This window comes from Molothrus aeneus, chromosome 13 (genome assembly GCF_037042795.1).
Source record: "Molothrus aeneus isolate 106 chromosome 13, BPBGC_Maene_1.0, whole genome shotgun sequence".
In the NCBI taxonomy this organism is placed as follows: Eukaryota; Metazoa; Chordata; class Aves; order Passeriformes; family Icteridae; genus Molothrus; species Molothrus aeneus.
Genome location: NC_089658.1, coordinates 2,146,899 through 2,173,542, shown reverse-complemented (window position 1 = coordinate 2,173,542; position 26,644 = coordinate 2,146,899). Strand labels below are relative to the sequence as shown.

The 26,644-nt window shown below is 56.0% G+C and overlaps 4 protein-coding genes across 4 annotated transcripts; 3 read left to right on the top strand and 1 right to left on the bottom strand.

The window, feature by feature from the left end:
* Positions 1–1,108: 1,108 nt before the first annotated feature.
* B2M (beta-2-microglobulin) lies at positions 1,109–3,754 on the bottom strand. Its single transcript, XM_066558709.1, has 4 exons — positions 3,652–3,754; positions 3,215–3,493; positions 2,727–2,762; positions 1,109–1,531 (listed from the first exon to the last, which is right to left on the bottom strand). Exons 1-3 carry the CDS (start codon positions 3,719–3,721, stop codon positions 2,749–2,751), a joined length of 363 nt encoding a protein of 120 aa, XP_066414806.1. The 5' UTR covers positions 3,722–3,754; the 3' UTR covers positions 1,109–1,531; positions 2,727–2,748.
* Positions 3,755–6,128: 2,374 nt separating this feature from the next.
* LOC136562292 (protein PAT1 homolog 2-like) lies at positions 6,129–8,551 on the top strand. The gene is made up of 8 exons (XM_066559036.1): positions 6,129–6,290; positions 6,559–6,688; positions 6,810–7,096; positions 7,216–7,284; positions 7,393–7,461; positions 7,825–7,992; positions 8,105–8,191; positions 8,393–8,551. Exons 1-8 carry the CDS (start codon positions 6,129–6,131, stop codon positions 8,549–8,551), a joined length of 1,131 nt encoding a protein of 376 aa, XP_066415133.1.
* Positions 8,552–8,664: 113 nt separating this feature from the next.
* Positions 8,665–11,680, top strand: PATL2 (PAT1 homolog 2). The gene is made up of 11 exons (XM_066558928.1): positions 8,665–8,742; positions 8,818–8,956; positions 9,071–9,185; positions 9,266–9,366; positions 9,646–9,690; positions 9,849–9,991; positions 10,237–10,396; positions 10,672–10,812; positions 10,890–10,987; positions 11,065–11,217; positions 11,405–11,680. The coding sequence occupies exons 1-11, from the start codon at positions 8,678–8,680 to the stop codon at positions 11,442–11,444; spliced, it is 1,200 nt and encodes a 399-aa protein (XP_066415025.1). The 5' UTR covers positions 8,665–8,677; the 3' UTR covers positions 11,445–11,680.
* Positions 11,681–14,496: 2,816 nt separating this feature from the next.
* On the top strand, positions 14,497–26,478 carry SNX1 (sorting nexin 1). The gene is made up of 15 exons (XM_066558525.1): positions 14,497–14,636; positions 17,596–17,698; positions 18,535–18,668; positions 19,146–19,212; positions 20,275–20,318; positions 21,260–21,401; positions 21,880–21,958; positions 22,206–22,281; positions 22,954–23,067; positions 23,194–23,287; positions 24,219–24,424; positions 24,996–25,139; positions 25,508–25,588; positions 25,872–25,943; positions 26,069–26,478. Exons 1-15 carry the CDS (start codon positions 14,505–14,507, stop codon positions 26,117–26,119), a joined length of 1,539 nt encoding a protein of 512 aa, XP_066414622.1. The 5' UTR covers positions 14,497–14,504; the 3' UTR covers positions 26,120–26,478.
* The last annotated feature ends 166 nt before the right edge of the window (positions 26,479–26,644 follow it).

The window sequence follows — 26,644 nt, the reverse complement described above, 5'->3', positions numbered from 1 at the left end:
ATGATGTGTCCTTTGGAAACGGGGTCACTTCACATTGCCTCCACTGAATCTTCAGTTTCTGTAGTTGCCTCCACTTCTTTCCTAATTAGGGTGAAGCTCTCTTGGTGGAGTGGTTACCCAGCAATTATTCTGGTGCTCTTGAGGATAGGAAAGGTGGAGCTGAGGTGGTGGAAAGCACTTTGGTGGCCCTTCATGATCCAGGGGAGGAGGCCAGGACATGTTCCACAGCTCCTTGGGCTTATACAGCACCCAGTGCTGCTCCACTGGGGTTTCTGGGAGAGAAGCTGAAACCTTTTCCTCTCTCCCAGGCCACCTTCTCTCACACAGGGAGCACTGCTGGGGCTGCCTGAGTGCAGCTGGTGCTGCAGGCTGAGCCGTGTCCTGCTGTCCTGTACTGACATGAGCACTGTGCACAACCCCCCAGCCATGACAGCCCCACCTGTCCTCCTTGAACACCCCTTGATGAACCCAAAGGGATCCCCATAATGGGCCCCTGCTCCTCAGCAACCTACCATGTGGGTGTTGGACGTGCAACAGCCCTGATTAGCCAAATCCCTAACAAAAGAACTGGTTATAATGAAAACAGCTATGGAACAAGACAATATCTATCAATCAAAAATCTCAAGTGTATGTTCTATGACACCATCACAGCAAATCTTAATGTACCCAGGAAGAGACATGGGATTCCACACAAGTGATCCTGGTTAAATCCATTTGGATACAATATTCCTCAAGCAATCATTCTGATTTCTTCATAAAATAAAAGTGAGCTGATGGCAGCAGCACTGGTTTTGGGTAGTGTGAATCCCCCATGGTGTAACAGAGGACTGGCTTCAACTTCTCCATGGGCTCAAGCACAGAGAGAACCAGAACTGAAATTCACCACCACAAACATCAGCTTCCCCCAGGATCAGCTTTACACCACACACTCCAAGATGCATCTGTCAGAGTTCTCCCCATTAGAGTGAGCACCATTCCCTGCCATCGCTCCTTCTGTGTCCCACCCTGTGTCCCCAATGTTCTTTATCCCTTTTTAAACCTTGTGCCTTCTCTCCTCCATGCAGGAGCCTCCAGCCAGGCAGAAACCACATCAGCAAAAAAAAACCCCAAACTTTAATTCTCTTTTATTGATGGAAAAGTGATCTTGCATCTTCTCAGGGGGATAAAAAAACAAGCCCAAAAATGACCATTGTGGTACAAGGCTACGTATCCACCCACAACCCAGAGGCCATCAGAGCCTGGGAAATCAGCTAGTCAAACAACTCTGAAGAAACATTTTAAGGACTAGCAGTTAATTAAAGGATAAAAATCTTGCAAAATTTTGAGCAGTGAAAAGTTACCATTATTCTTTAAGCAGTAAAATTTTTAGCTCAAAAAGCCTGCAGAGCTCCCTTGACGCTGTGGCTAAAGTGATATTTCTAACAAGGCTTATTAGTGAATTTCGGAAAGGAAGTTGATCAGTCTTGTGGCTATGATGAAGAATGGACAGAAGCTTGAGAAAACTCTGACTTGCAGGAAGAATGTCTCAAATCTGCATGGAGAGAGTAGATTGACATCAGTCACTCTAGTGACACCTTCAACTGCAATTATTTTAGGACTAAAAACCAGTTTCCTCAGAGCAGTCTGACTGCAGTGTTCCTGCAGAACCACCTTCCAGTGAGATTCAGGTAAAAATCCTGCAGAAACTGCTTTTCTGTCCCCTGCTTGGTGGAGTTCAGAGTTCAACAAGTCAAGAGGATCCTTGTTCTCCACCCCAGGGAGGAGTTAGTCCTGCTCTCAACTCTTTCCATGCCAGCTCAGTAAATCCTTGTCCCCAGACCACAGTGAAGTCACCCACGTCCCCCCACCCAGCCAGACGTGGCATCCCTCACCAGTGTCCCACCAGCCCAAGTCATGGTGCTGTGTGAGCACAGCACATTCCAGACCCTGCCTTGGGGCCAGGCTCACACCCCCACTGCCCAAAGGTGAGTGACAGACCACAGGAGTGACTGTACACAACTTTTTATAGCTCTGCAGGAACCGGGGCATTTCATATAAGGGTCCTGTCAAGGCTTGTCCCAGGAACAGTTAATCATCATCCAGCCTGTAACAGGGCACATAATTAAGCTGTTTCAACCAAGGTTACATCAGCTGAGCGCCACATATTCAGCTTCTTTTCCTTATCAAGTGTTAAACTAGAATTTCCCCATTGCTACATCCAGATCAATTACACGCAGACCGTTTGAAGAACTTGGAGCCCTCAGACTGAGACACCCGTGACTAAACCCCAAAGTGTTTCTGGTTTGTGCCTCATGAATCCCACAGGGTGCTGCTCTGCCACAGCGTTAACCAGGCTGCCACCCACCCTGAGGCACAGGGACTTTGGTTACAGCGACTTCCCGCTCCTCCCCCTGACAGGAAACAGCCCTTGGGGCCCGAGGGAGCTTTAGGGGACCCGCGACAACTCTCTGCGGTATCTAGCTGCCACAGCAATGACATGCAAGGAAGATTTTCTCCAAAGTTCTCCTTTTTTAGGAGCAAAGGACTCTTGTAGGCACGGGATGGCCAAAACCAGACCAAAACAGTGGGCAGAAAGGGTGTGGGAAGGGGTTTTATTTGTGTCCCACATATTATCTACTTTTTAGGCGTGGCTGCTTCTGTTCCTCAGCTTTTCAAACCCCCCCTCCCTACAGAAATGGGCCCCTGTTTCCCTTACCAGCACAGCACACAGCATGGGAATAACTCACCATGGATTATCCCAGACGCAGCTCAGAAGTCTGGTTCTGCAGGAAAGAAGGGCAGAGCATTAGACTTGGGGGCTAATGGCACTCCCTGTCCCCATAAGGTGCCGGCCAGAAACAGCCCCAGTGTGGCAACCAGAGCTGCCTTCAGCTGTAGCTGAGGCTTGGTCAACACCATCAGCCCTTCTTTATACTCACACAACATAAAGCAAAAATTCACTGCATGACCCTTCTAGTTAAATTCACCAAGGAAGAGATCGGGTGACACAGCATCACCAAATCCTGTGGATTAACACCAGCCCGTGTCCTCCCTGAATCCTTCACAGGCACGTGTAACAAACAGCCTTTTCAGCTAAAACCAGGTTAGCTTTCTATCCTTAACACAAGACCTTCAAACCCCGCTCCATTACACCCTGCTTCCCAGGAAAAGGAACAGAGACAGCACGGATACAAAGCAAGGAGCTCCAGCAGGCAGGAGGGAAGGCACAGCATACCCCAGATGTAATTGCGTGGCGCCGGCATGGTGGAATGCGCCACCCTACAGGAGAAGACGTCCTCCCTTGTGGGGGTGAAGGGCGCATAGACCAGGCGCTGGAACTGCCACTTGTCGTTGAAGGACAAGTCCCCGTACGTGACGCCGGGAACGGGCACGCCGTTCTTCAGGAGTTCGATGTCAATCTTGGGTGGGTGAAAGCCAGTGACAAAGCAGTGGAGAGTGTTCGCCTTTCCCACCTCGGCGCGCGAACGGGCGTACACTTCCACCTTCGGCGCCTCTGGAGAGAGGGGCGAGAGCGCGTGAGAAGCGGGGCTGCCGCGGGCATCGCCTCGATGCCAACACTCGCCCACCCAGCCGGGCACAGTGACCCGGACCCGCCGGGACCCCGCAGCCCCTCACCCCCGTCAGAACCTTCGCGCCTCCTCAGGGACTCACCAGCGGCCGCCCCCAGGCCGAGCAGAGCCAGCAGCGCAAACACGCCGAGCGCCAGGGCCCCCCGCGCCATCGCCGCTGCTCGCTGCCTCGCCGTTTCCCGGAATGTCCCATCCCTGCCGGCACTTCGCCTTTTATAGCCTCCGGAACCCACGGCCAATCGTGGCGCGGAGCGGCCTCTACGTCATCAGTTTCCAGGTAGAACGGCAGCTCCGGGGTTGTGCGAGCCATCATGGAAGCGCTTTCGCTTTCAGTTCTGCGCTGCGTTGGGGGAGAAACCCGGGCAGAGACCCCGGGGCGTCAGCGGGTAACAGTGGCTGGACGTGAGCCCCGGTGGGCAATGGCACCTGCTCGGGACCAGCCTCGGTGTGGCCACAGGCCCAGGGCAGCGCCCGTCCCCTGTGCTGGGCACTGCTGAGGCCACACTCCAAATCCTGGGGTTAATTCTGCGTGTTTCACTCCAAGAGGGACATTGAGGAGCTGCAGCGTATCCAGGGAAAGGAACAGAGCCGGGGAAGGGGCTGGAGCACCAGGAGCAGCTGAGAGAGCTGGGAGGGCTCAGCCTGGAGAAAAGGAGGCTCGGGGAGACTATCTTTCTCTACTACTCCCTGACAGAAGGGGGCAGCCAGGTGGGGTTGTGCTCCACCCCCAGGGAACAAAGGAGAGGACAGGGAAACAGCTTCAAGTAGCACCAGGAAAGGTTTAGATTGGATCTTAGAGAAAAGTTACTCTCTGAAAGGGCTGTCCAGCCTTGCCACAGGCTGCCAGAGCAGTGGTGGAATCCTCATCCCTTGAGGGATTTAAAAGTCCTGTGGATGTGGCACTTAGGGACATGGGTTAGTGGTGGCCTCGGCAGTGCTGGAGCAATGATCTGACTTGATGGTCACAGAGAGCTTTTCCAACCTAAATGGGGGTAAAAGTCACCTCTTGCAGAAGATTTTGCATCCAGGGCTGGTATTACACCAACAGCCTGTGGTGGAGCAAGCCATCCACCTTCGTTTTTTAACCTCTTTCAAAACCTCTGTGGTATGTCTCGTTCCAGTAGCTGCAGGGTGGGAAATTGACTGTTGTTGGAGCACAGCAGAGACTCCCTGACATAAAACGTGAGAATTCTAACACCAAAGAACCAGGTTTTCTGGTGCCTCCTCCAGAAGAACTGTGAGCACCAAAGCCCACCAAGGCTAGGAATGCTACTGAGTGTCCCAGTAGTGCTGCTTGGAAGAAAAATAAAGGAAAAAGAAAGTCAAGTCACTGCTAGTGGGGAGAGAACAGCAGCATGGTCTAAGTACCAAAACACTAAGTCCCCTTAGGACTTCTTAGTGTGTCTGATTAAAACACAAATTAAATTAATAAAGCATGTATAGTGAACACCCCAAAGGCAGCAGGTAAATCAGGAGAGGCCAAGCAAAGGAAAATCTTGAAAACACTTGTTATCAGTTCCCACTGGCCCAGCTCCTGCTGGGTTTGCTGGCTGCTCAGTGAGCAGTGCCAGCCACGCAGCTGAAAACACTCAATGTTTTCCTCTGTGTGGGATAAACAGATGCAGCTGTGGCCAGAGGCTTATCAGGGATCTCAGGGCTCCAGCAGAAATAATCCCTGAGTGCTCAGTTGGTGGCAGAGTTGTTGTTAGGGTCACCACAGCAGGAGTCACCAGCCCGGTCCAGTTGTCCCAGGGGTGAATCTGGCTCTGAACCCTCCCCTTGCCTCAGGGAGAGGATGGCAGGACATGGATCCTTTCCATGGGCCCTTTGGGATGTGAATCCCTGGCAATGACTCTAACCCACACCACCTGTCAGAATTTCCCAATAAAGAGAAGCACAACTCTTCCACGTGATGTTTATTAAAAGCCACGGTGATTTAGTTAGAGTAGCCAAATCTTCCACTTTGGGGACACTTCTGCTTTTATTAGCAGAATTATTTGGGAGCAGGTGACATGACCAAGGTGCTCCGGGTATTCAGGGGGATAATTCAGGGAAATAATTCAGGGGAATTAGGGCAACCCGCTATGCTTTGTGGAATGTAGACATTTATAGTGTCAGTGGTATAACCTACCAGAATATTCGGAGCACATCCCAGCAGTTTTCCATAACTCCTCAGAGGGCTATCAGCTCTGAGAACAGCACGGTGGGAGCAGCGGGGAAAGCCGGGCTGGGCTGTTCTGCACCCCTAGAGCCGCAGGTGCAGTCACTGAACCCCTCCATCCCCGCTGTTCCCCCGGCTCCGGGCTCCCGGTGCAGCGCAGTGCGCAGGCGCGGGAGGCCTCTGGGGGCCGCCATGCTGTACGGCGGGCTCCCGGTGCAGCGCAGTGCGCAGGCGCGGGGCGCCGCCGGGCGCCGCCATGCTGTACGGCAGGCGCATGCCGGGGCGGTGGGGGCGGCCCATAAAAGGGGCAGCGGGGGCACTGTGGCCCCGTACTGGGACCCGGGACGGACGGAGGGTGGGTGAGCGGGAGGAGGAGGCGGCGACACCACCACCGCGGGATGGCGGAGGGCGGCGAGCGCGTTGTGAGTGCCTGCCCTGCTCCGCTACCCCCTGCCCGCTGCCGCCTCCCGGCGTCCCGCTCCCTGTGCGGTGCTCGTTCTCCGGGGCTGGCGCTCCCCGGCGCGGTCGGTCTCGGAGCAGACTCTGCCCTGGAGGTGCTGGTGGGATGCTCTCGTAGCGGGTGTTCACTCTGAAGCCTAAAGGTGTCCTAGCCCAGCCGCGCTGGTGCCGTTCCGTGCCGGCAGTCGCTGGTGTCGGCAGCAGCCGTGGGCTGAGCTGCGCGTCCTGTCCTCGCTGGCAGTGCCGCCGGCTCCTGCTTTTCCCTTTTCCAGCTGTGAGCCCTGGGGGTTGCCTGGCACCAGCAGTAGAGTGAGGGGGAGGTTGGGTGCCCCCCACTTTAGGAGTATGCTAGGGTTACCTCTCCCTTAGAAAGGAATTTGCTGCTTCCAAATCCAGATTGTCGAGGATTTTCTGCTGGTGGAAGATGCACTTCTGCTGGAAGAGATGGCTGAGGAGGATGAGGAGCTCGACCTGTACAACGAGATGACTTTTGGGTTAGGTAAGACCTCAGGGGAGTCCTGGTGTTGGACAGACCTGCCAGCACTTGGGGGAGCAGACACCCTGGTGGGCACCACCAAGGTGTTCACCCACCCTGCTGTGCGCTGCTTCCCCCCTCTAAGACCGAGACTCCACAGAGGAGGATGTCCCAAAACTCCTGGTGGTACCGGAGATAAGCCCTGAGGTGGCCAAAGCACTGGTAGAGGCAACTGGAAGAGCAGCTGAGGAGCTGGCCGAGGAGGAAGGTGGGATGGAGCCAGAGATAGAGCAGGTTAACTCTCAGCTGGAAGAAGAGGTAGAGGAGCTGGCGACTGAGGAACAAGAGGAAGATCAGGAGTGCTTTGAGGAGCCCAGTGAACTGGGAGACCCAGCAGTGATGAGAGCTGTGCGGAGCAAACCCACGCTGGAGGTGATGTGTGAGCAGACAGGCAGTCCTGCTGCTCCCCCTCCATCCCCACACCTGTGGGTCCTGCCCCACAGAGGGCACTGGGGCAGGGAGGCAGACCTTTAACTCCCCTTTCTTTGCAGAGCCAGGACTCAGCGGTGCTGGACAGCGGGATTGGAACTTGCTGGGAAGAGTTTGACAAGGAGGACATGGTAAAAATGTCCCCACCCATCTGGTGATGAGGCAGGGTGGCTCCTGTGGTGTCCCCTGCTTTCTCCTCCTGTTCACTTGGCTCATGCCAGCATCTCCCTGTGTTCCAGCTGGCGATGGATCCCACGGCGGCCTGGGGCTCCTGCCCTGGCAGTGTTCCTCGCCACCTCATGCTGGAGGTGGGTATCTCCAGCCAGGCCTTCAGGGAGTGGCTAAGGGCTCCCCAATACTCTGGAACAAGGGTCACACAGGGAATTTGGGACACCTGGGGATCTCCAAATGGCTCTGGAGGTGCACAGATATGTCTTGGGTGCAAGGCTGTGAGTGCCCACCCAAAGCAGAGCCTGTTGAGACTGGGGGGACTGGGACCCCCATGCTGGGTGTTCCCATGGGTCTCTAGCTGCTCCACACTATGAGGATGGGAGCACAGCTGGTCTTAGTTCAGTAGTGACCAAAGGTTTTAGTGAGCTAACTATTGCTGAGGGAGCTAAACTGTTCCCAGCTGTGCCCTGTTCCCACCTGCTGCTGTCTCCTCCCCACAGGATAAAGCCATCCTCCAGGTCCTGGAGAGACCTCCACCATCTACCAACATGGCTCTTGACTTCCTTGGCTCTCCTGTGCAGAGGGGCTATGGGGGCTCTTCCCGGCTCAAGTGCCCTGACTTAAGACTGATGTCCCCCAAGCCTTACCCCCAGTGCTTTCTCCAGCAGGTAACAGGTTTGGGGGTGCTCTTGCATCCCTTCTTTCTCTGCCTCCCCTCCTTGGAGGTGCAGCCTCGAGGACAGGCTTGTCTGACACCTCCTGTCTCCTGCTCTGCACCAGGCACCCCTCGTATCTCCTCGCTCCCCGTGCTCTCCTCAGCCCTTCCCACCTGCTTGCAGACCCCCTGCACTCTTCAGTCCCAGCCAGGTAACGTGGTGGGCTCTGAGCCACTGCCACGGCCCCACTGGGGTGGCCGTGGAGTGGCAGGGGATGGGGGGACAGTGGCAGTGTCTGTGGGTAGCACTTTGCCAGAGGGATGCGAGCCAGAAGGCAGCACAGAGCTGGCTGACCCCTCTGGGATGTTCAGAGGGGAAGGCTCACACCCTTTATCCCCTCTCTCCCTCTCAGACACCAGGGTTTGCACCCCCGAGTCCTTTCCAGCCTGGCTCCCCCACCGTGGGCAGCCCACCACAGCCCCTGGGCGTGCACTTCAGGCCCATGGCCTCTTCTTTGGACCCTGCTGTCTTCTTCAGCCCCTCAGCCACGGGCCAGCTGAACTTCAGGTAGCAGGAGTGGGATGTTGGGGTGGGACTGGAGGGATCCTACAAAATAGCTGGGGGTCACCTCATTCTGGAGGTGTCCCAAAACCCCCCTTGACCCCTGTCTGGTGTCCCCTGCAGCACACCCAGCCACATGACCCAGCTGCACCCCCAGCACCAGCGCATCCTAATGCAGCGGCAGGGCAGGCAGGTGCAGAGGTACGGGGGTCTTCTGGGTGCAGGGCGGGGGGGCTCTGGGTGGGCACAGTGGGCTGAGTTCTTCTCCTGTGCCAGTGTCTCCCCCAAGAAGCTGTGGTCTCGGAAGGTGGACCCTTATGCTGGGCTGATGACTTCCAAGGAGAAGGACTGGGTTGTCAAGGTGGAGATGATGCAGCTGCAGAGTGAGAATATAGATGATGACTACTACTACCAGGTGAGCTCCTGCTGGCAGCACCTGCAGCTTGTTCCCCTCAGGGTGGGGCTTTGGGAGCTGGAGAAACCCTTCAGGACTGGTGGAGGGAACTTCTGGCTTCTCCTGTTGTTACAGACCTACTACCACCGGCTGGAGCGCAAACAGGCGGAGGAGGAGCTGCTGGGCAGGCGCAACAAGCCCCCCAAGCTGGTCACTCCTTTCATCCAAAAAGTGGAGACCTATGACTCTGGTAAGGGGCTGGGGCAGGCGCTGGGGGGCTGGGTGAGTTGTTCTGGGATGTGGTGTCACCGTGTTCCCGCTGTTCCGCAGTGGTGCGCATCGCGGGGTCGCTGGGCCAGGTCACGGTGTCCACCTGCTACAGCCCTCGCCGGGCCATCGATGCTGTGCACCACGCCCTCGTGGAGGAGGAGGTAGGTGAAGGGAAGCTGGGCTGCTTGGGGGTCCTGAATTGCCAGGAATGCTGCTTTAGGAGCTGCTCTGAGCAGTGGGATGGGGCACACAGTTGGAGGAGGTACCACCTCAGCAGTGGCATTTTGTGCCTGGCCAAGGGGTGGGATTGGGCTCTGGCCATGGTTTCCCCAGGGAAAAGTCACCTCCGATCCCCAGGGAGAAGCTGGCCCAGTGCTGGGCTGGTGGCAGTGTCTGGGGATGGCTGTAACCTTTGTGCCTTCCTTTCTACCCTCCCAAAGGCTGCAGGGACCCACCGGCTGCGGGCGCTGCACAGGATCGAGAAGGTGAGCGAGTGGTGATTTGGGGAAGGGCAGCATGGTCCAGGTTTTCTGGTTTTACCTAGGGATTTCTCTAAGGGGGATATCTACCTAGGCAGGGTCCTGGACTGCCAGTTGGTAGAAGATGTCCAAGCTTTCCTCCTTACCCTGTGTCATTTCTCCAGCTCTTCCTGCAGCTGCTGGAAGTAGAGGAGGTGCAACAGAAAATGTCCCTGGGGGAGCAACAGCCCCAGAAGCAGGAGCAGAAGAGCCAAAAAGTGGAGAGTATCTACCAAGCCTTGAAAATCAGGGCTTGCAGCAGTGAAGAGTGAGTCTGTGCTGTGGGAAAGGGGAACAGGCAGCATGTCCTGGTCCTTGTGGATCTGAGATGGTCACTGATGAGCAGGTCTGGGTCACAGGAGGATTGGGTCCTTCCTTCCATCCTGTCACTGCAGCCTGTGCTGACCTTGCCTGTGACTCTTGTCCTCCAGTGGAGCTGATGCTGGTCCTTTTGGATGGACAGAGATGCTCCAGGTCCCTTGGGATTTGTGCCAATGGAGCCTTTGTTCCCAGGGAGGCAGAAGATGAATTCCTGCAACTGCTGTGTGTGCGGAAGGGCAAGAAGCTCGTGGCCCGGCTGCTGCCCCACCTGATTGGAGAGCAAAGGGAGAAGATCCTGCTGGCAATCACCTACCACCTGCCCTTCCTCATGAAGAAGGACATGCTGGATGAGGCAAGCACCTCCAGCCAGGGCAGGGATGACCTGGGCTGTCTCCTTCCTCTTCTGTTCTTGCTGGGGGTGGTGCCCTGGGCAATGAGGGGGGCCTGCCTTGTGGGGTTAGCAAGAAAGAGGAGCCCCTTCCCATCCATGGGGAGGAGAAGGTGTCCAGGAGTCAGCCACCAGCAGTCCTGCTGGTAGTGACCCTCCCCTCCAAGTGCTGGGATGGGGGTGTGGCTGTGACAGGTCCAAGGATCTCAGATACCTGCTCTCCCCTCTGCCCTGCCCAGTCTCTCCCCCTGCTCTACAGCCCCTTGAATGAGGTGGTGGGTGAGATGACCTTCAGCAAACTCATCGAGGTCCTGCAGGAGCTCACCCGGCCTCTGCCCGAGTCTTCGGAGCTCCCCCTCACCATGGCCTTGAAGAACCAGGTACTTGGCCCTGAGCCTGACTGTGTCCCTGGGGTGCCACTGCTGCTGGCTGTGACACTCCTGGTGCTCTCCTGCAGTTTGGCATCTCCTTGCTCTACTCCCTGCTGAGCCACGGAGAGAGGCTGCTGTCCTCACACGCGCCACTGAAGCCGTGCAGAGGGGACTTCGAGGCCTGGTGAGGGACGGGGTGAGCTGGGGGTGGGGTTTGTCACTGCTCCCTGGGGTGCTCACCCCCTGTGCTGGTGTCCCCAGGACGGACACGGTGTACCTGATGTCCCAGGAGCTGTCACGCCTGCCCACAGCCTCGCTGGCAGAGCCTCTCTTCTTGCCCAGCAACCTTGTCCTGCTCTTCTGCCGCTACCTGGACAAGCAGACTGTTTACCACCTGGCAGCCAAGATGGCCGAGTGAGTACTGCTGGAATGGCCCTCCTGGGCATCCCCTAGGAGCAGCCAGCACTGGGGGCTCACTGCTTCCATCCCCGCTCGGAATTATCTCCAGAGATCTGCTGGGCTGAGCTGATCCTGGTGCCTTTGCTGCTGTTTCTTTGGGGCAGATCAGCACCCTGACACCAAGCTCATCCTTTCCCTGCAGGTGCTCCCCGCTGCCCACCGAGGCTGACATGCTCTGCTGAGCCCCGGCAGCTGGGGGTGGGGTCTGTAGCCGGCGGTGCCGGGAATGGGCAGGGCCCGATGCCGCCGCGGCTTTGGAAGCGAACGCTTACCCTGGTGCAGGGCACTCTGGGTGACACGGGCAGCGGCAGGGATGGCACCGATGTGATGCCACCCTGTCCCGATGCCCCGGAGCACGGGGGTGGGTGGGTGTAACTTATTTTGGCCTCCCCCCTGGCAGTGGTGGGTGCTGGGTCATGGCAGGGGCCGAGGCAGGGCACAGGGGCGCTGGGAGCACCTGGGGGGGATTTTGTCTATGGCACATTCTGTACAGTGCTTGAAATAAAATAAAAAGGTAATGAATGAGCTCCTCTGGCTCCTGAGGCAGCTTATGTTGGATGGACAGTGGTCCTGTGGCCATTGCTGGGCAGGGAGAACCCTGGCCTGGGACAGGGATCTGGCAAAAGGCAAGGAGAAGGGAGGGGATGCTCAGAGGATTGAGGAGGAGAAAGGAGTGCTTGGAGAGGGGATCAGATCACACACCTGAGCACACAGGGAGTTGAATGGGCTGGAAAAGAAGGGATGTGGTGGGGAACGTGAGTCAGAGCTTGTCCTGATAGGGAGATAGAGATTGGTGCACATGTGGGCAGGTGTTAAACATATGTGGGTGGGTAATAAAGCACCTCTTGTCTCTGATGAGCTCCCAAAGGCTGTTTAGTCTGAAGTCTTCCAGTTGGAAGTACCCTGAGGCATCTTCCTAAGCAATTCTGACCCCCTCCAAGCTGATCCTCACTTTTGTATGTGAGCTCTGTGTGTGCAATGTCTGCTCCACTGTGGGAATCTTGGTAGCTCCTGCCTGGTTTTATGGTGGGATTTTCCCTAATCCTGTGGGAGAGCTGGGACTGGGCCACCTCCACCCACCCAGAGGTCTAAACCTGACACCCAAAGCCTGGTGTATACTCAGAAGAGGTTTGCAGCAGAAAGTTGTCTCATCCTCAGAGTGCCCAAGCTCTAACCCTGAGTGGATAACCCTATTCCTTTAAAAGGGCATCCTTTAGGGGCCAAAGGGAGAATTTACAGAGAATAAGGCTGTGGGGGCTTGGGTGGGATTTATCTCCACTGCTCATCAAGGTAGCTCAGTTTCTTCTCCTTCAGAGAGTGCAAAGTCCACTGGCAGGACCTCCCAATCCTCCTGGCAGCTGTATCTTCTCCTACTGCCTCTCCTGCTCATCCTAAAGGATGTACATGCTCCTCATGCTTTATCCTTAGGGAGTGTTCTGAGACAGCTGTGTTCATTCCTAGCCATCCTCTTCAGAAGAGTGACACTGGCAGGTTCTCCATGGGGTGAGCCCCTCATTCCAACCCCACTGAGGCAATGTGGGGAGAATTCCAGTGTGGGGTCTCACCTGCCAGTGAAAGAACAGACCTTGCTGCTACAAATCCCAGGGAGAATTTCAGGCAGGAGGGAATTAGCAGCTGCTCATTGATAGCAGGAACTGGGGAGGACACTGGCAAGTCCTTCAGATAAAGATAAGCTGTGTTCTGTTTTGTGTTTGCTCCTTGCCTGAGTGCCAGTGTGGATGAAGGATGTGACCTGGCTGCAAATGTGTGCTACACCAAGTTCTCTAGCATGGAAGGTTGGAGATCTCTGCTGGATTTTGCTGCTCCATTACAGGAGAAAGCTGAGGGAAAAGAAGCAAAACCCATCTCTGTTTCTCTGCCATTGTACCCAGTGCTTCCCACCTGCAGGAACAGACCCTCTCCATGGGGTAGCACCCAGGGGTGTCATGCAGGTCAGGGACCCCCAGATCATTCAGCTGCATCTGGATGCTCTTAATCCAGAGCTGCTGGAAGTTTAGGGTTTCTCACCTGCCCAGCTCCTCTTGGTGCTCTCCTGAGAGCATTGTTAGCCCCACAGGACGGTGGTGACCCATGACCATGGGCTGTCACTGTCCTCGGGGGGAACAGGGTGTGTGGGGCTCATCCTGGAATGTTTTGGGGTATGTGGAGCTCATCCAGGGCTGTCTTGTATGCAGTTAATCCTGAAGCATCTTCAAGGTGTGTGTCTCATCCTGGGATGTCTTGGGGGTTATCTGGAGATGTCTTGTGCCAGTATGGGGTTAATCCTGGGATGTCTTGAGGTTATGGAGCTCATCCTGGGATGTTTTGGTAGGTGTATGGGCTTCATCCTGGGGCATCTTCAGGGTATGAGGCTTATCCTGGGCTGTTCTGGGGTCTTATAGGGCTCATTCTGGTCTACCTCCAGGGAATGAGGCTTATCCTGGGATGCTTTTGGTGGTGTACAACTTACCTTGAGGTGCTTTAAGGGGTATGGGTCTCATCCAGGGGTGTCTCAGTGGGGTGTAGGGTGCATTCTGGGCATTTTTAAGGTCTGAGGCTCATCCTGCAAAATCATGGTGAGTATGTGACTCATCCTGGGATAACTTAAGTGGTTTAGGGCTCATCCTGGGGTGTCTTGGTGAATATATAGGGCTCATGCTGTGCCAGCGTCAGGTTCTGGGACTTATCCTGGAACAGCCTGGGGCGAATATGGCTCATCCTGGGACATCTTCAAGGTCGATGGCTCATCCTGCGACATCTGGAGTGGTATAGGGCTCATTCTGGGATGTCCTGGACTTTGTATGGGGTTCATGCTGGGACATCTCTAGGTTATGGGGCTAATTCAAGGCACAGGGCTCATCCTGCGATGTTTTTGTTGGGGGGAGGGGCTCAGCCTGGCGTGTTCTGGGCGATACGGGAGCACTCCCCGGGCTCTGAGAGGACACGGGATCAGTGTCGGGGTGGCGCGGTCCCTCAGCCGGGGCGCTGCGGGGACACGGCGCTCCGAGCTCCCCGCGCTCCTCCTCCCTCCGCCGCCACAATGGTACGGCCGCCACCCCCGTTTCCATGGTGACGACGCGCCGCCTGCCAGCGGCAGCGCCCATTGGCTGTTGCTGCCGGCGGGGGCGGGGTGGGCGGGGACGCTGCCCAATCCGCAGCCCGCCCGCAGCCGAGGCCCCGCCCCGCGGGTTGAGGCGTGGCGGGCGCTTCCGGCGGGGCGGGCGCGGGCGGAAGCGGCGGCGATGGCGTCGGGCGGCAGCCGTGGGTCCCGCTCGCCCTCCCCGGCCGAGCGCCGCCCGCCGCCCTTCCCCGAACACCGCGGGCTGGGCGCCCCCGACAGCGACTCGGAGGGCGAGGACATCTTCACCGGCAGCGTGAGTGCGGCCGCGGGCGGCGCACCGCCCCGGGGGCGCTGCGGGCCGGGCCCGTTGCGAGGAGTTGCCCGGGGCATCTTCCGGGCTTGGTGAAAATTGTGCGGAACAGCCCCAAATCCCCCGAGTAAAGCGGGAGGGCGATGCCTCTGGTGTCGTGTCGCCTCAGGGGGAGCCCGGGCGGGGCTCGCAGCGCTCCCGTGGCTGCGGGACCGAGGGAAGGTTTGTGCTCGGCCGCTCCCGTGTGCCCGGGCTCTTCCCTCTCCCATCCTGCACAACTCCTGCCCAGGGCCGGGGTGGGTGGAGCTCGGAGCAGCCTGCTCTGGTGGAAGGTGTTGTACCCATGGCAGCTGCTGGGACGAGGTGGGCTTCGAGGTCCCTCAGGGGCAGCCGCAGCTCAGCCTCTTCACTGTGAGGCTTCCCTGGGGGAAAAGGCTCCATCTGCCTCCACAGCATCATCAACTCTGCTCCCCTCCACATCCATAGAGTGCTGCCATGGTGCCTTCAGTCTGAGATTGAGGGTGGTGAGGTCACAGGGGCCATCCAGTGTCCCCTGCTCACCAGGGCTCCATGCTGGGCTGCAGGAGGATTTTGGAGCCTTTGGTGCTACTGGTTCAGCAAACCAGGAGCTGCTGCACAAATCTGTGCTGAAGGTGGAGGTGTGAAGGGGGTCAGCAGCTTTCCTTCTTTCCAGCAGTCTCCTGTGCAGCAAATCCAGGTTGCTGAAGGCTCCTGCTGGCATTGACTCCTGCTGGCATTTCCCAGGTTTGCTCCAGGCAGGGACCAGCAGGCAGGAGGGGAGTTCAGACTGACTGGTGCTTTCCCAAGCTGAATTTCCCCAGTCAGCCACTGGTCCTTGGGATCAGCATCTTCATGGAGCAAGGATCTCAGCTAGAGAGGCCACAGAAGCCCTTCCTGGAGGCTGCAATGCTCTGGGGGTGATTCCCTGAGCTCTGGGAACCTCTGCCCACCTCACCCAGGCTTTTTCCAGCCTGCCAGATCCAGCTGCAGGCACAGGAGGAGTTGGTGTCTGTGGCAGGAAGTTCTCCAGGAATGTTCTGCAGTTTTCCAGCCTAGGGAGGCCTCGAGCAGGAGATTGTGGCCATGACCAAATGAACCTGCTGGGAATGGTCTGGCCAAGCTTCTCCTGCCACTGCCACAAAGCCAGAGCTGTGTCTGCCCTGCTCTGGGGCAGCTCCTGCCTGCTCTCTGTGAGCTGTGCTTGTGCTTTGCAGCAGGGAAAAAGGGAGATTTGGGGCAATGTGGATAGACTGTGACCTTGTGAGGGTGGAACTCACACTGCTCCGGGCAAAGCAGCAGCTGGGTTTGTTTGGAAACCCGGGAAAGTCCAGCCCTGGGCCTTGCAAGAGGAAGGTGCTGGTACCTCTGGCAGGCACCAGGTCAGGGAGATGGTCTGGAACTTCCCAGGAGCTTCCTTTGGTGGGGAACTGGAGGATGCAGGAGGTGGCTGGATGGTCTGTGGCCCACCAAGAGGGGTGAGCGCAGAGTGCCATGGGATTTCATGGGAATCACACGTTCCTGTGCTGGGAGGGGAGGCTGCTGAGCCCCAGCAGCTTATCAGGTGTTTGTGGAAGCCACCGTTGTAACTAGCACAGGGTTGTTCTTGTGACCTGGTGCCTTTGCTTGTCTGTGCCCTTGAACGTTAGGAAAACACTTTGTGGGGAGCAGGGGAGGCAGATCTGCCTGGCTGCTGTGTTCAGGAGGCTCAGCAGCCCCTGGGAACCAGCAGGGCAGAGTTTGGGTCAGACCTGAGCAGAAGCAGAGCTGGACCTCACCTGTCTGTTGGCAGAGGATGGATCCCTGTGCGAGCACAGCCCTTTCTAGGGCTGCCTCCAAGGATCAGCTCTTCCCCAGGAGTTGTGTTTCCCTGTGGTGAGGGTCAGGCTGGCACAGGGGGATATTGGGGGATGCTGAACCCACCCCAGACGTGGCTAGTGTCCTGTATGGGCTGATCTCAGCAGGCCACAGCTCCTCTGCAGCAGCAGATGGAGAAGTAGGAGCAGGGCGTGGTGCTTTCATGTCTGAGGAACTAAAGGAACTGAGGAACTAAATTTAAGGCAAACTGGGAAGCAGTTGCAGTAGAAAACCACTTTGTCCATGCACAGTGGGCTTCTTTATGAGCCTGAATATTTCCTGGGGGAGCAGAGGAGCTGTGTGAGCCCTTTCCTCATAGGGCACCACTGGCACCAGTCCTCTTGTTGGCTTGGACACCAGACTGAAGGAGCCTGGGGGATGTTGGGCATGGAGGTCTCTGCTCCCAATCTCCATCACTAACACACATAGCTCCTGCCTTTAACTGCTGTGATCTAAGCTGGGAGCAGTCCCTCCTCTAGGAAAACATCTTAAAATACAGGAGCTCTTGCCATCAAGTGAGTGTTTTGGTGGCTGTTTTGTTTTTACCACCTTAAAGAGAAGCTGCCTCAGCACAGCTTCACTCCTTCAGGAGCAACGTGATCCCATGGCACTGCCTTGCTGGAGAGAGTGCCAAGGAGCTGCTGCTTTGGAGCCTCTATTAGAGACTCCATTTACTGCCCATCAAAGACCTGTTCTGTTCTCTGCTGGGACCTACAGAGCAGCACTTGCTGTCCCCTTCTTCCTTGGGATATCTGCCTGCCTGCAAAAGGAGGGATGGTGTGGGGTGCAGGCATCTGTAACAGGAATGTTGGAGCAGCTCTGTCTTCTGGTGGGGAGGACTGGTTGGCATAAAAGCTCTCATGTGGGCTGTCCCCTTGTCCCCAAGCCTGCTCCCAGCAGCCAGGATGGTCCTTTCTGGGTGGAAAGTGGCTCCAGAGTTTGGTGTGACACTTTGGTGTGCTGTCCTTAAAAGTGGCAGAAGGGGGGGACGCTGAAGGGCACGGGGTGGTGGACAAGGAGGGTGACATGTTTGCTCCTCCATCCCTCAGTGTAGTGACCTGTCTTTGACCTTTTAATCCTCCCACAGAGCAACTCCCCGGCCCTGAAAGAGGAACCTCCTCTCCCTGTGAGCAGCTCCTCCAAAGAGAACGGAGTTCATGTGGAGCAGGATGACCAGGACCTGTTTGCAGGTGAGTCTGGGTGTGCTGGGCCTCTCTCAGCCCCAGGCCTGGAGTGATAGTCCTGAAATACCCATAACCAAAAGTAGATCATAAGTCCTTACCTCAAACACATATTTGAGTTTGCTCTGGTGTTGTGTTCAGGAAGGTTGGAGCAGCCCCTGCCAGGTCTCTAGGATAATCCTGCCACAGGAGAAACTGTTTGGGAGCTGAAGAGGATTAAAATGAGATTTTTGTTGCCTTAAGCCCTGAGGTGGTGAGTGTCTCCTCAGAGTTAAAGGGTTTTCCTTCTCCACCTTCTCCTGGCTCCAAGCCAGTGGAAGAAGCACCTCTAGTAGGGACCTGGCTGTTCCCAAGGAACAGGAAACACAAACCCCCTCAGCAGGGGAAAATGGGGAGAGCCAGACATTCCCCAGCCCTGGCATGCTGGGCTGAGAGTCAGTTGTGGATAATTCTGCTAAGAGGTGGAAGTTTTTACATCTTCCAGGTGGAGAGGTGGCCTGGGAAGGAGCCTTCCTCCCAGGTACAATCTGCCTTGGCTTTAGCTGCTCCAGGGTGCAGCTCCCCAAGCAAGGAGGTGATCAGTGAGAGGTGATGCCTGGCTCCTTCTGGAATAAGAACTTCCTTGGATTGACATGGTGCTCTCCAGCAGGAGTGATCAAATGCTCTTACTGCAGTGACAATGCTTTGTTGGGCTCTTCCCAGTGCTTACAGGGGTTCCTCCCCATGGATTTCTTTGCTCATTAAGGCTGTTGTTACTTCCTGGATCCCACAAATGAGAGAATATTGCAATTGCCTTTCCAGAAACCCCGAGAGAGAGGCTGATCCTTGCAAACTTCTTTTGACAGATGCCACTGTGGAGCTGTCCCTTGACAACACTCAGAACAACCAGAAGAAGGAGGTAGCCAAACCCTCCAGTCCTTTGCCCTCATTAGATGTAGCAGCAAGTTCTTCTAGAAACCTTTCAAAGAGCTATGAGGAGGTGAGAATTCCAAACTGTCTTTGGCAGGAACCTCTCTGTGTTCTCAGTTGTAAACATGAGTCTTTAATTATGTAATTAATATGTAATTGCCTTATTGAATGCCCTGATTTGTGTCTCAGGCCATCAGAGTGGGACTGCTACCACTGCGGTGGGGCTCAGCTCAGCCTGGTGGCATTCCTGCTCTTGTGGAGGTCCAGATTCCTTCCAGAGCTGTCACAGTGCTGGATCTGGTCCTGAGGCTCCCAGCTGTGAATGGGAGCTCTGCAGTTTCTTCTTGGGGCTGAGCAGTTTGTGCATCAGTCTGGGCAGAGAGTGGGGTAGGAACAACAAACCCAGTTTGGGATCCTTGCCTGGACACAACAAGGAGGAGCTGGAAGGGATTATAGGACAGACCTGGCCAGACTGCAGGGGACAAGCTCACCATGATGGGGTGGGTTAAACCCTGGTTTCCTGTCCCTCTGTGCTTTCTCCAAACAGCTGGAGGAGGAGGAGCAGGAGGACAAATTTGACCTGACTGTGGGAGTGAGTGACCCGGAGAAAGTTGGTGAGTTACAATTCTGCATGGGGAAAGGGCTGGGGGAGCCAGGCTGGGCCCTGCAGCTCCTGCCCCTGGGCTCTCTCTAAGCACAAACCTGAGCCTTGAATAACATTTCCAAGGCTTCCTCTGGCATCTTAAAGAAATGATGCTGCACAAAGCCCAGGATGAGAATGAGCCAGGCAGAGGCAGGTTCTGGAAAGCCCAGAGCCAGGTTTTTGGGATTCTTGGTGCCTGGCACTGTGGTGACCAACTTGGCATGACCTCCATGCAGCACTGCCCTGTGTGGAGCTGCCATGGGGTAAGCAAAATTCCCTTAACCTGATACTGAGTGCATTGTTCCATGCTCTGGCACATTCCCTGGAAGTTGGGCTTGCCAGGGAAACAACTCTGGCTTCAAAATGAGAAGCAAGAGGGTTTCTGTCTATTGAAAGAGGGGTCAGAGAGTCACGAGCAGCCATGTGGAAGTTCCTGGAGTGCAGAAAACCCAAGGGGACATCAGATCCCAGGCAGCAGAGCAGCCCCACGAGTGTTCCCACTGCATGGCTTGTGATCCCTGGAGCTGGGAGGTGTAAATCAGATGTATCTTAAGGGTAGCACTGGAGCTCAGAGGAGATGCCCTTCAGAGGAACTGCCAGGTGAACAAGGGGATTTCTGTGTGAGCTGGAGCAAACTGCCTGGGGTGTTCCAGGATCCAGCCCCATCCAGGCTGACTTGCATCCCGTGAATGGACTGTTTCATGTGCCCCACAGCCCCTGAATTGTTGGGGTGTGAGCAGATGTGTGGAGCCAGCCCAGAGGCTGCTGGCCCAACAAGTGCCCAATTGTCAGTGCTGGCTCCCATAGGAAGTGTGGGGAGGCAGAAGCAGGTTGGGAAGTGGCTGCTGGGCAGGAGTCCAGGGCCATGCAGCAGGATGCTGCCTCTGGGTTTGCAGGAAGATCCAGGGCTCCATCAGACCCAAAATCAGGATCACTGAGGCAGGAAAAGGTCAGGAGCCTTGTGCTTTGTGTTCAGGGAATAGTGGAAAGTGCTGATACTGTGATCCCAACACCTCCTTTCTGTTTTCCTTAGGGGATGGCATGAATGCCTACGTAGCCTACAAAGTGTCAACACAGGTATGTCTAACCCCTCTGTGTCTGATTTTCCATTATTTTTCCATGCTTAAAGGCAGCTGGACTGTGTGTCCTCAGCCAAGCCAGCAGTGACCTAAATAAACAGGAGGCCTGAATGCCTTGTTCTGTGGATTCAGGAGTTATAGTCCACAAAGGATGAGCCCAGCAGAGGAATAGGGTTGGAATCTGTTTGAAAGGAGACTGGCTTTATTTTCACAGCCAGTTCCCTCTTTGCAGCCTTGGCTGAGAGGGATGCTCAGCACTGGAGGAAGCAGCAGGAATGACATCCATTGGGAGAGTCCCTGCGCCCAGGGCTGCTGCTGAAGGTTCTGTGCCAGTGGCAGCATCAGATTGAGCTGACCTGAGCTCAGCACTCTCTGCAGAGCTGCTGCTGTAGTTGCATTCACATCAGCACCTATTCCCTTCAGTTTCCATGAGAAATGCAGCTGCTGGAATGCTTTGGAGTCTGGCTCTGGGCTCTGGAAAGTTGCTGCAGCTGCCTGTACCGTGGCTGCTGGACTACAGGCAACCTGTGGTCTGAAGAAGAGACAAGAGGCTTTGTTATCCTTAATTCCTGCTCTGCAAACTCAGTCCAAAGCACTGGTGGGCCCTGTAGTCTTTAGGTGGCCTGAGGGGTGTGTCCCTGTTCCTGTGTGGAGCAGGGATGATGGGATTAGCCAGTGGGCAGGGCTTACTAAGCAGCCCACAGCTGTTTGTTATTTAATGCCATTAATTCTGCTGCTGGCTCCAGGGAGAACCCAGTTGGGAGAGAAACAATGGAAAACCTGGGAGAGAAAGAATGGAAACCCTTTGGAATGGGCCAAAGTGAGCTCTGCTCACTGCTCACATCTTGCAGAGCTGGTGCTGTCCCACTTCACCCCAGAGGTGCCAGCAGGGCCAGGCTTTCCTGGGGGAGTGTGACCCAAGTGCCATGTGTTCCCCAGACCAGCATGCCCATGTTCAGGAGCAAGCAGTTCTCAGTGAAAAGGAGGTTCAGTGACTTCCTGGGGCTCTATGAGAAGCTGTCGGAGAAGCACGCCCAGAACGGCTTCATCGTCCCTCCGCCGCCTGAGAAGAGCCTCATCGGTGAGTCAGGAGCTGCACTGCACCAGGGCTGCCACTCCACAGCTCCCTGAGCCCTTCTGCTGAAGCTCTGTGCCCAAGGACTGGCCTGCAGCAGTCTCAGAGCTGACAGGGAAGATGCAGAGTAGACAGGGAAATTAATCAGACAAAGCTCTGGCTCCATACTTGGAGCTCTGGACTTAAATCCTTGATGGAGTTCACAGGTGCCTCCCCACCTGCTTGGTGAAGAGTAAAACCTCCATGATGTCACTGAATTGCTGTTCACTTGAGTTCAGCCCATTGCTTTGCCTCTTTCCTGCATGTCAGTTCCTTGGGTACGAGCAGATTTCAAATTTCCAAAGTCTCATTCCTGTTGTAAGATTCCTCTCCTCCACTGTCACCCTGGTAGTCTGTAATAAACCACTTTACCTTGTAATAAACCACTTTACCTTGTGTGTATAGTTTGGAGCAGCTCATTAATCACATCTTCCCTCTGTGCTAGGCATGACCAAAGTGAAAGTTGGGAAAGAAGATTCCTCCTCTGCAGAATTCCTAGAAAAACGTCGGGCTGCTCTAGAGAGGTATGACCCCATCAGCTGTCCCTGGACTGAGTGAGGGACCTCAGAGAGGTCTGCTCTTGATGGTGGCACCACCAAATTCCCCAGGGAGACAGGAGAACTGCTGGGTGAATTAGAACAGTTGTTGGCTCTGATTTCCAGCCCCCCAACTGCTGTTCTGGAGTAAATACCAAGCTGTGATGGACAGATTTAAAATCAAAAGCTGGATTTGCTACAGCCAGAGTAACTCCTGGAGTTGTTCCTCCCACAGGTACCTACGGAGGGTGGTCAGCCATCCAACCATGCTGCAGGACCCGGACGTCAGGGAGTTCTTGGAGAAGGAGGAGGTCAGAAGGGTGGAGTGAGGAATCCATGGAAGTGCTGAAGGAAATGGTCCTTGAGCAGTTAATGAGGCAGGATGCCCCCAAGGCTCAGTGGGAAGTGGTAGAGCCATGTAAGAGTGGGAGCTGCTGCTGGCACCAGGTGCCCACCAAAGCTGCTGAACCATCCCCTCAGCTGGGAGAAAACAAACAAAAGGGCAGGGAGAGATCACTCAGCAGGTGCCTCATGGGCAAAACAGAATCAAACCAATCAGAATGGCTTGGGCTGGAAGGGACTTGTAAAAGCCCAGCTCATTCCACCCCCTGCCATGGGCAGGAGCACCTGCTGCTATCCCAGGTTGCTCCAAGCCTCATCCACTGGCCTTGGACACTTCCAGAGGTGGGGGAGCCACAGCTGCTCTGGGAAACCTGTGCCAGGGCCTCATCACTCTCACAGGGAAGAATTTCTTCCCAATATCCCATCTGTTCCTGCCCTCTGGCAGTGGAAACTCATTTCCTCTTGTCCTGTCACTCCAGGCCTTGTTCAGAGTCCCTCTCCAGCTCTCCTGGAGCTCCTTTAGACACTCAGTGGGGCTCTGGGCTCTCCCTGGAGCCTTCTCCTCTCCAGGTGAACACCTCCAGCTCTCTCAGCCTGGCTCCATCTCCTATGGCAAAGCAAACTTTTCCATTCCTTTCCAGCTCCCAAGAGCAGTAGGAACCCAGACCTTGAGTGGAGCAGGAATAATGAAGATGTTCAACAAAGCCACGGATGCAGTCAGTAAAATGACCATCAAGATGAACGAATCGGACATGGTGAGTGTTGGGGCACCTCTGGGCATTCCTGTCCTCACTCCAGAGCTGTGTGCTCTTCCCAGCTCCAGCTCTGGGTGCAGGGAAAGCCCCCCCTGTGGGAATCAGCTCTGCATTTACCCATTGCAGTGGTTTGAGGAGAAGCTGCAGGAGGTGGAGTGTGAGGACCAGCGGCTGCGGAAACTGCACGCGGTGGTGGAGACGCTGGTGAACCACCGCAAAGGTGACAGAGGGACACCTGGGCTGGGCCTGTCCCACCTGGGCTGGGCCTGGAGACGGTCACCAGGGGTCCCAGGGACACTTCCAAGGAGATGGGACAGTGCTGTAAAGGACTCTCTGTCCTTTCCTCCTGGGAGACCAGAAATGGTCACCCCAGTTCTTGTGTGCAGCTCCACAAGCTCGGCATGGCAGTGTGCAAGGGAACCGGGGTCCTGTGGGATCACAGAATCCCAGGATGGCTTGGGGGCTAAAGGAACCTTAAAGTCCATCTTGTTCCACCCTCTGCCATGGGTAGGGACACCTTCCACTGTCCCAGCCTGCTCCAAGCCCTGTCCAGCCTGGCCTTGGGCACTTCCAGGGATGGGGCAGCCACAGTTTGTCTGAGCAACCTGTGCCAGGGCCTCAGTTCCCTCACAGGGAAGAATTTTTCCCCCATATCCCATCTATCCCTGCGCTCTGACAGTGGGAAGCCATTTCCCTTTGTCCTGTCCCTCCATTCCTTGTCTCCAGTCCCTTTCCTGCTCTCCTGGGGCCCTGTTAGGCACTGGCAGGGCTCTGAGGTCTGCCTGGAGCCTTCTCTTCTGCAGGCTGATCAACCCTAATTCCCTCAGCCTGTCCTCATGGGCCTGAATGCTGCTGTAGCAAACCTGAGCAGAGCTGACCTCTGGGAATGGGGATGTTTTCCTTCCTCTGCATTTTTCACTGACTTCTGCAAAGCTGTGCCTGTCCTCTTGCTCAGCTGCTTCCCTTTTCCTTCCCTTTCCTGCTTCCCTTTTCCTCATGGCTGGAAGCTGCTGGCTCTGACTGAGGCAGTGCTGGCCCTTCCAGCTGGTATCCCCTGGAGCTGTGGGAAGGCAGCTCCAAGGGCTGAACCCTCTGCTGGGGAGCTCCTGGTGCAGCCAGGCCCTTCTCCTGACCCTCATCCCGTTCCCCAGAGCTGGCATTGAACACAGCCCAGTTTGCCAAGAGCCTGGCCATGCTGGGGAGCTCAGAGGACAACACAGCCCTGTCCCGGGCCCTGTCCCAGCTGGCTGAGGTGGAGGAGAAGATTGAGCAGCTGCACCATGAACAGGCCAACAATGACTTCTTCCTCCTGGCCGAGCTCCTGGGGGACTACATCCGCCTGCTCTCGGTTGTGAAGGTAAGGACTCCTTTAATCCTGCTCCTTGTACCCATTGTAGGCTTAGGGATGCCAGGAGATCTTCCAAACTCAAGCACAGGGCAGAGCAGAGGGAAACCTGGCTGGCTGGGCAGGTGTGCCCTGGTTAGGTTGGAAGATGCTGTAGGTGAGGCCTGGCTGTGCTGCTGTTCTCCAGAGGGGATGTGGAGCAAGTTCATGGCTTGTGGGTGACCCAGCCCTTCCAGAGGTGAAGGCTGAAGCTGTGAGCTGGTGACCTGTGATACAGGGGGTGAAAACTGACCTGCCAAGTGCCTGCTCTGGCAGAGCCTGAATGCTGAGTGCTCCTGAACTTGGGCATCAAATCCACACAGCCCATCTGGTGCACTGGGAAGAAGCAATCCCATGGGAGTAGCAAGTCCAGCAGGCTGCCCCCTTCCTGCCCCAAAGGCCAGACCACCATATCCTTGGTCCACTGGTCCATACAGGAGCTGTGGATGCTCCAGGGCAGGACCCAGTCTTATTCTGGCTCAGCTTTGGTCCAGGACCTCCAGTGTCCCCTTGTCAGGAGAGCTGTGCCCCTCCTTCCCTCCAGGGAGCCTTTGACCAGCGCATGAGGACCTGGCAGCGGTGGCAGGATGCCCAGACCATGCTCCAGAAGAAGAGGGAGATGGAGGCCAGGCTGCTGTGGGCAAACAAACCCGACAAGCTGCAGCAGGCCAAGGATGAGATCTCGGAGGTAGGGAACGGAGCGTGGGGTCTCTGCTCTGCTCCTGCCCTCCCTGCTCCAGTGCAGACAGAACCTCCTGGGCCGGGGGGCACCTCCTGAGCTGGGGAAGGACCCTCCTGGGCCGGGGGGCACCTCCTGAGCAGGAGGGAGAGGTGTCTGTGGCCAGGTTACACCAAGGGCCAAGCCAGCCTTCAGAGAGGCTGCAGGAGGGGCTGCTGGTGCTCCTGCCTCCTGTGACCTCCATGCCAAGGTGGTGCCAAGGGCTGAGCTCTGCTCCAGCAGCACCTCTCACATGCACGGTGGTGGCTCCAGAGCCCCATGGAGAGGGGGCAGGAGCTCCTTCTGCTGTGCCCAAGGTGCCCTTGCTGTCTCTGCAGTGGGAGTCCCGGGTGACGCAGTACGAGAGGGACTTTGAGCGCATTTCTGCCGTCATCCGCAAGGAGGTGATCCGCTTTGAGGTACGTGTGGGCAGCCCTTGGCACTGACCTGGGCTCCTGCCCCTCCTCCTGGCACAGCAGCATCCCTGAATCCCAACGTGTGTGAGCTGGGGTCTTGCTGAGGGGGCTTCCCCACAGGGAATCTTAAAATGAAGCTGGGTGGGCCAAGATCCTCTGTGGCCCATGTGCTGCTCTCCTCACGGGGCCCCAGGAGGAACAGGAAAACCCTGCTGGTTTCTCCTTTCCCCTCCCAGACTCTGGAGGGTTTTGGTGGTTGTTCCAGCCTCATGCCCATCTCTTGCAGAAAGAGAAATCTAAGGACTTCAGAAACCACGTCACGAAATACCTTGAGACGTTATTGAACTCTCAGCAGCAGGTGAGTGCTCCCTGATGTGGTTTTATGTCCAAATTCAGGCCGTGCTTGTGAATCTCTCAAGCCTGCCCCCCTGCACTGCAGCTCCATTCTTAAGGCTCCTGACTCTCTCCCTCTCCTCCCTGCAGCTGGTGAAGTACTGGGAAGCGTTCCTGCCTGAAGCCAAGGCCATTTCTTAATTGGACTGAGCAAACAAACCTGAATTTTGCCTTTTTTTTTTTTTTTATATACACTATACCTCCTCCTCTTTTCCACGTGAGCGACCCCTTGTTCCACATGCTGGAGCTGGTAGAGGTGTCACCCCCAGAAGAACAGCTTGTGAGCCAGTAACTCTTCTAACTGTATATTTTTCATTTAGCAACATATATTTTCTTACTGAAGAGAAACTAGTTTCCTGCTTCCAGACCAGACCCGCAGCCAAGGGGTTAATGAGATCTGGCAAATATCTATTTTTCAGGCTGGGTTTTAAGGCTCTAATGAATTATCTTACTCCTGCAGTGCCATTAAAGTTCTGTAATAAAACTTCTATCAGGGCAAACAGGCTCTGGGTGTTTGGGGTGGGATGGGGAGGGGTAAGGGTGCATCCCTGGAGGCCGAGGGCGGCAGCAGAGCCTCCCCCGTGTTGTGACGGGACAGAGGTGACCTTGGACGGTGCTCCGGCCACCTGTCCCCACTCTTGATTAGGCTTTGGCTCTCTGTCTTTC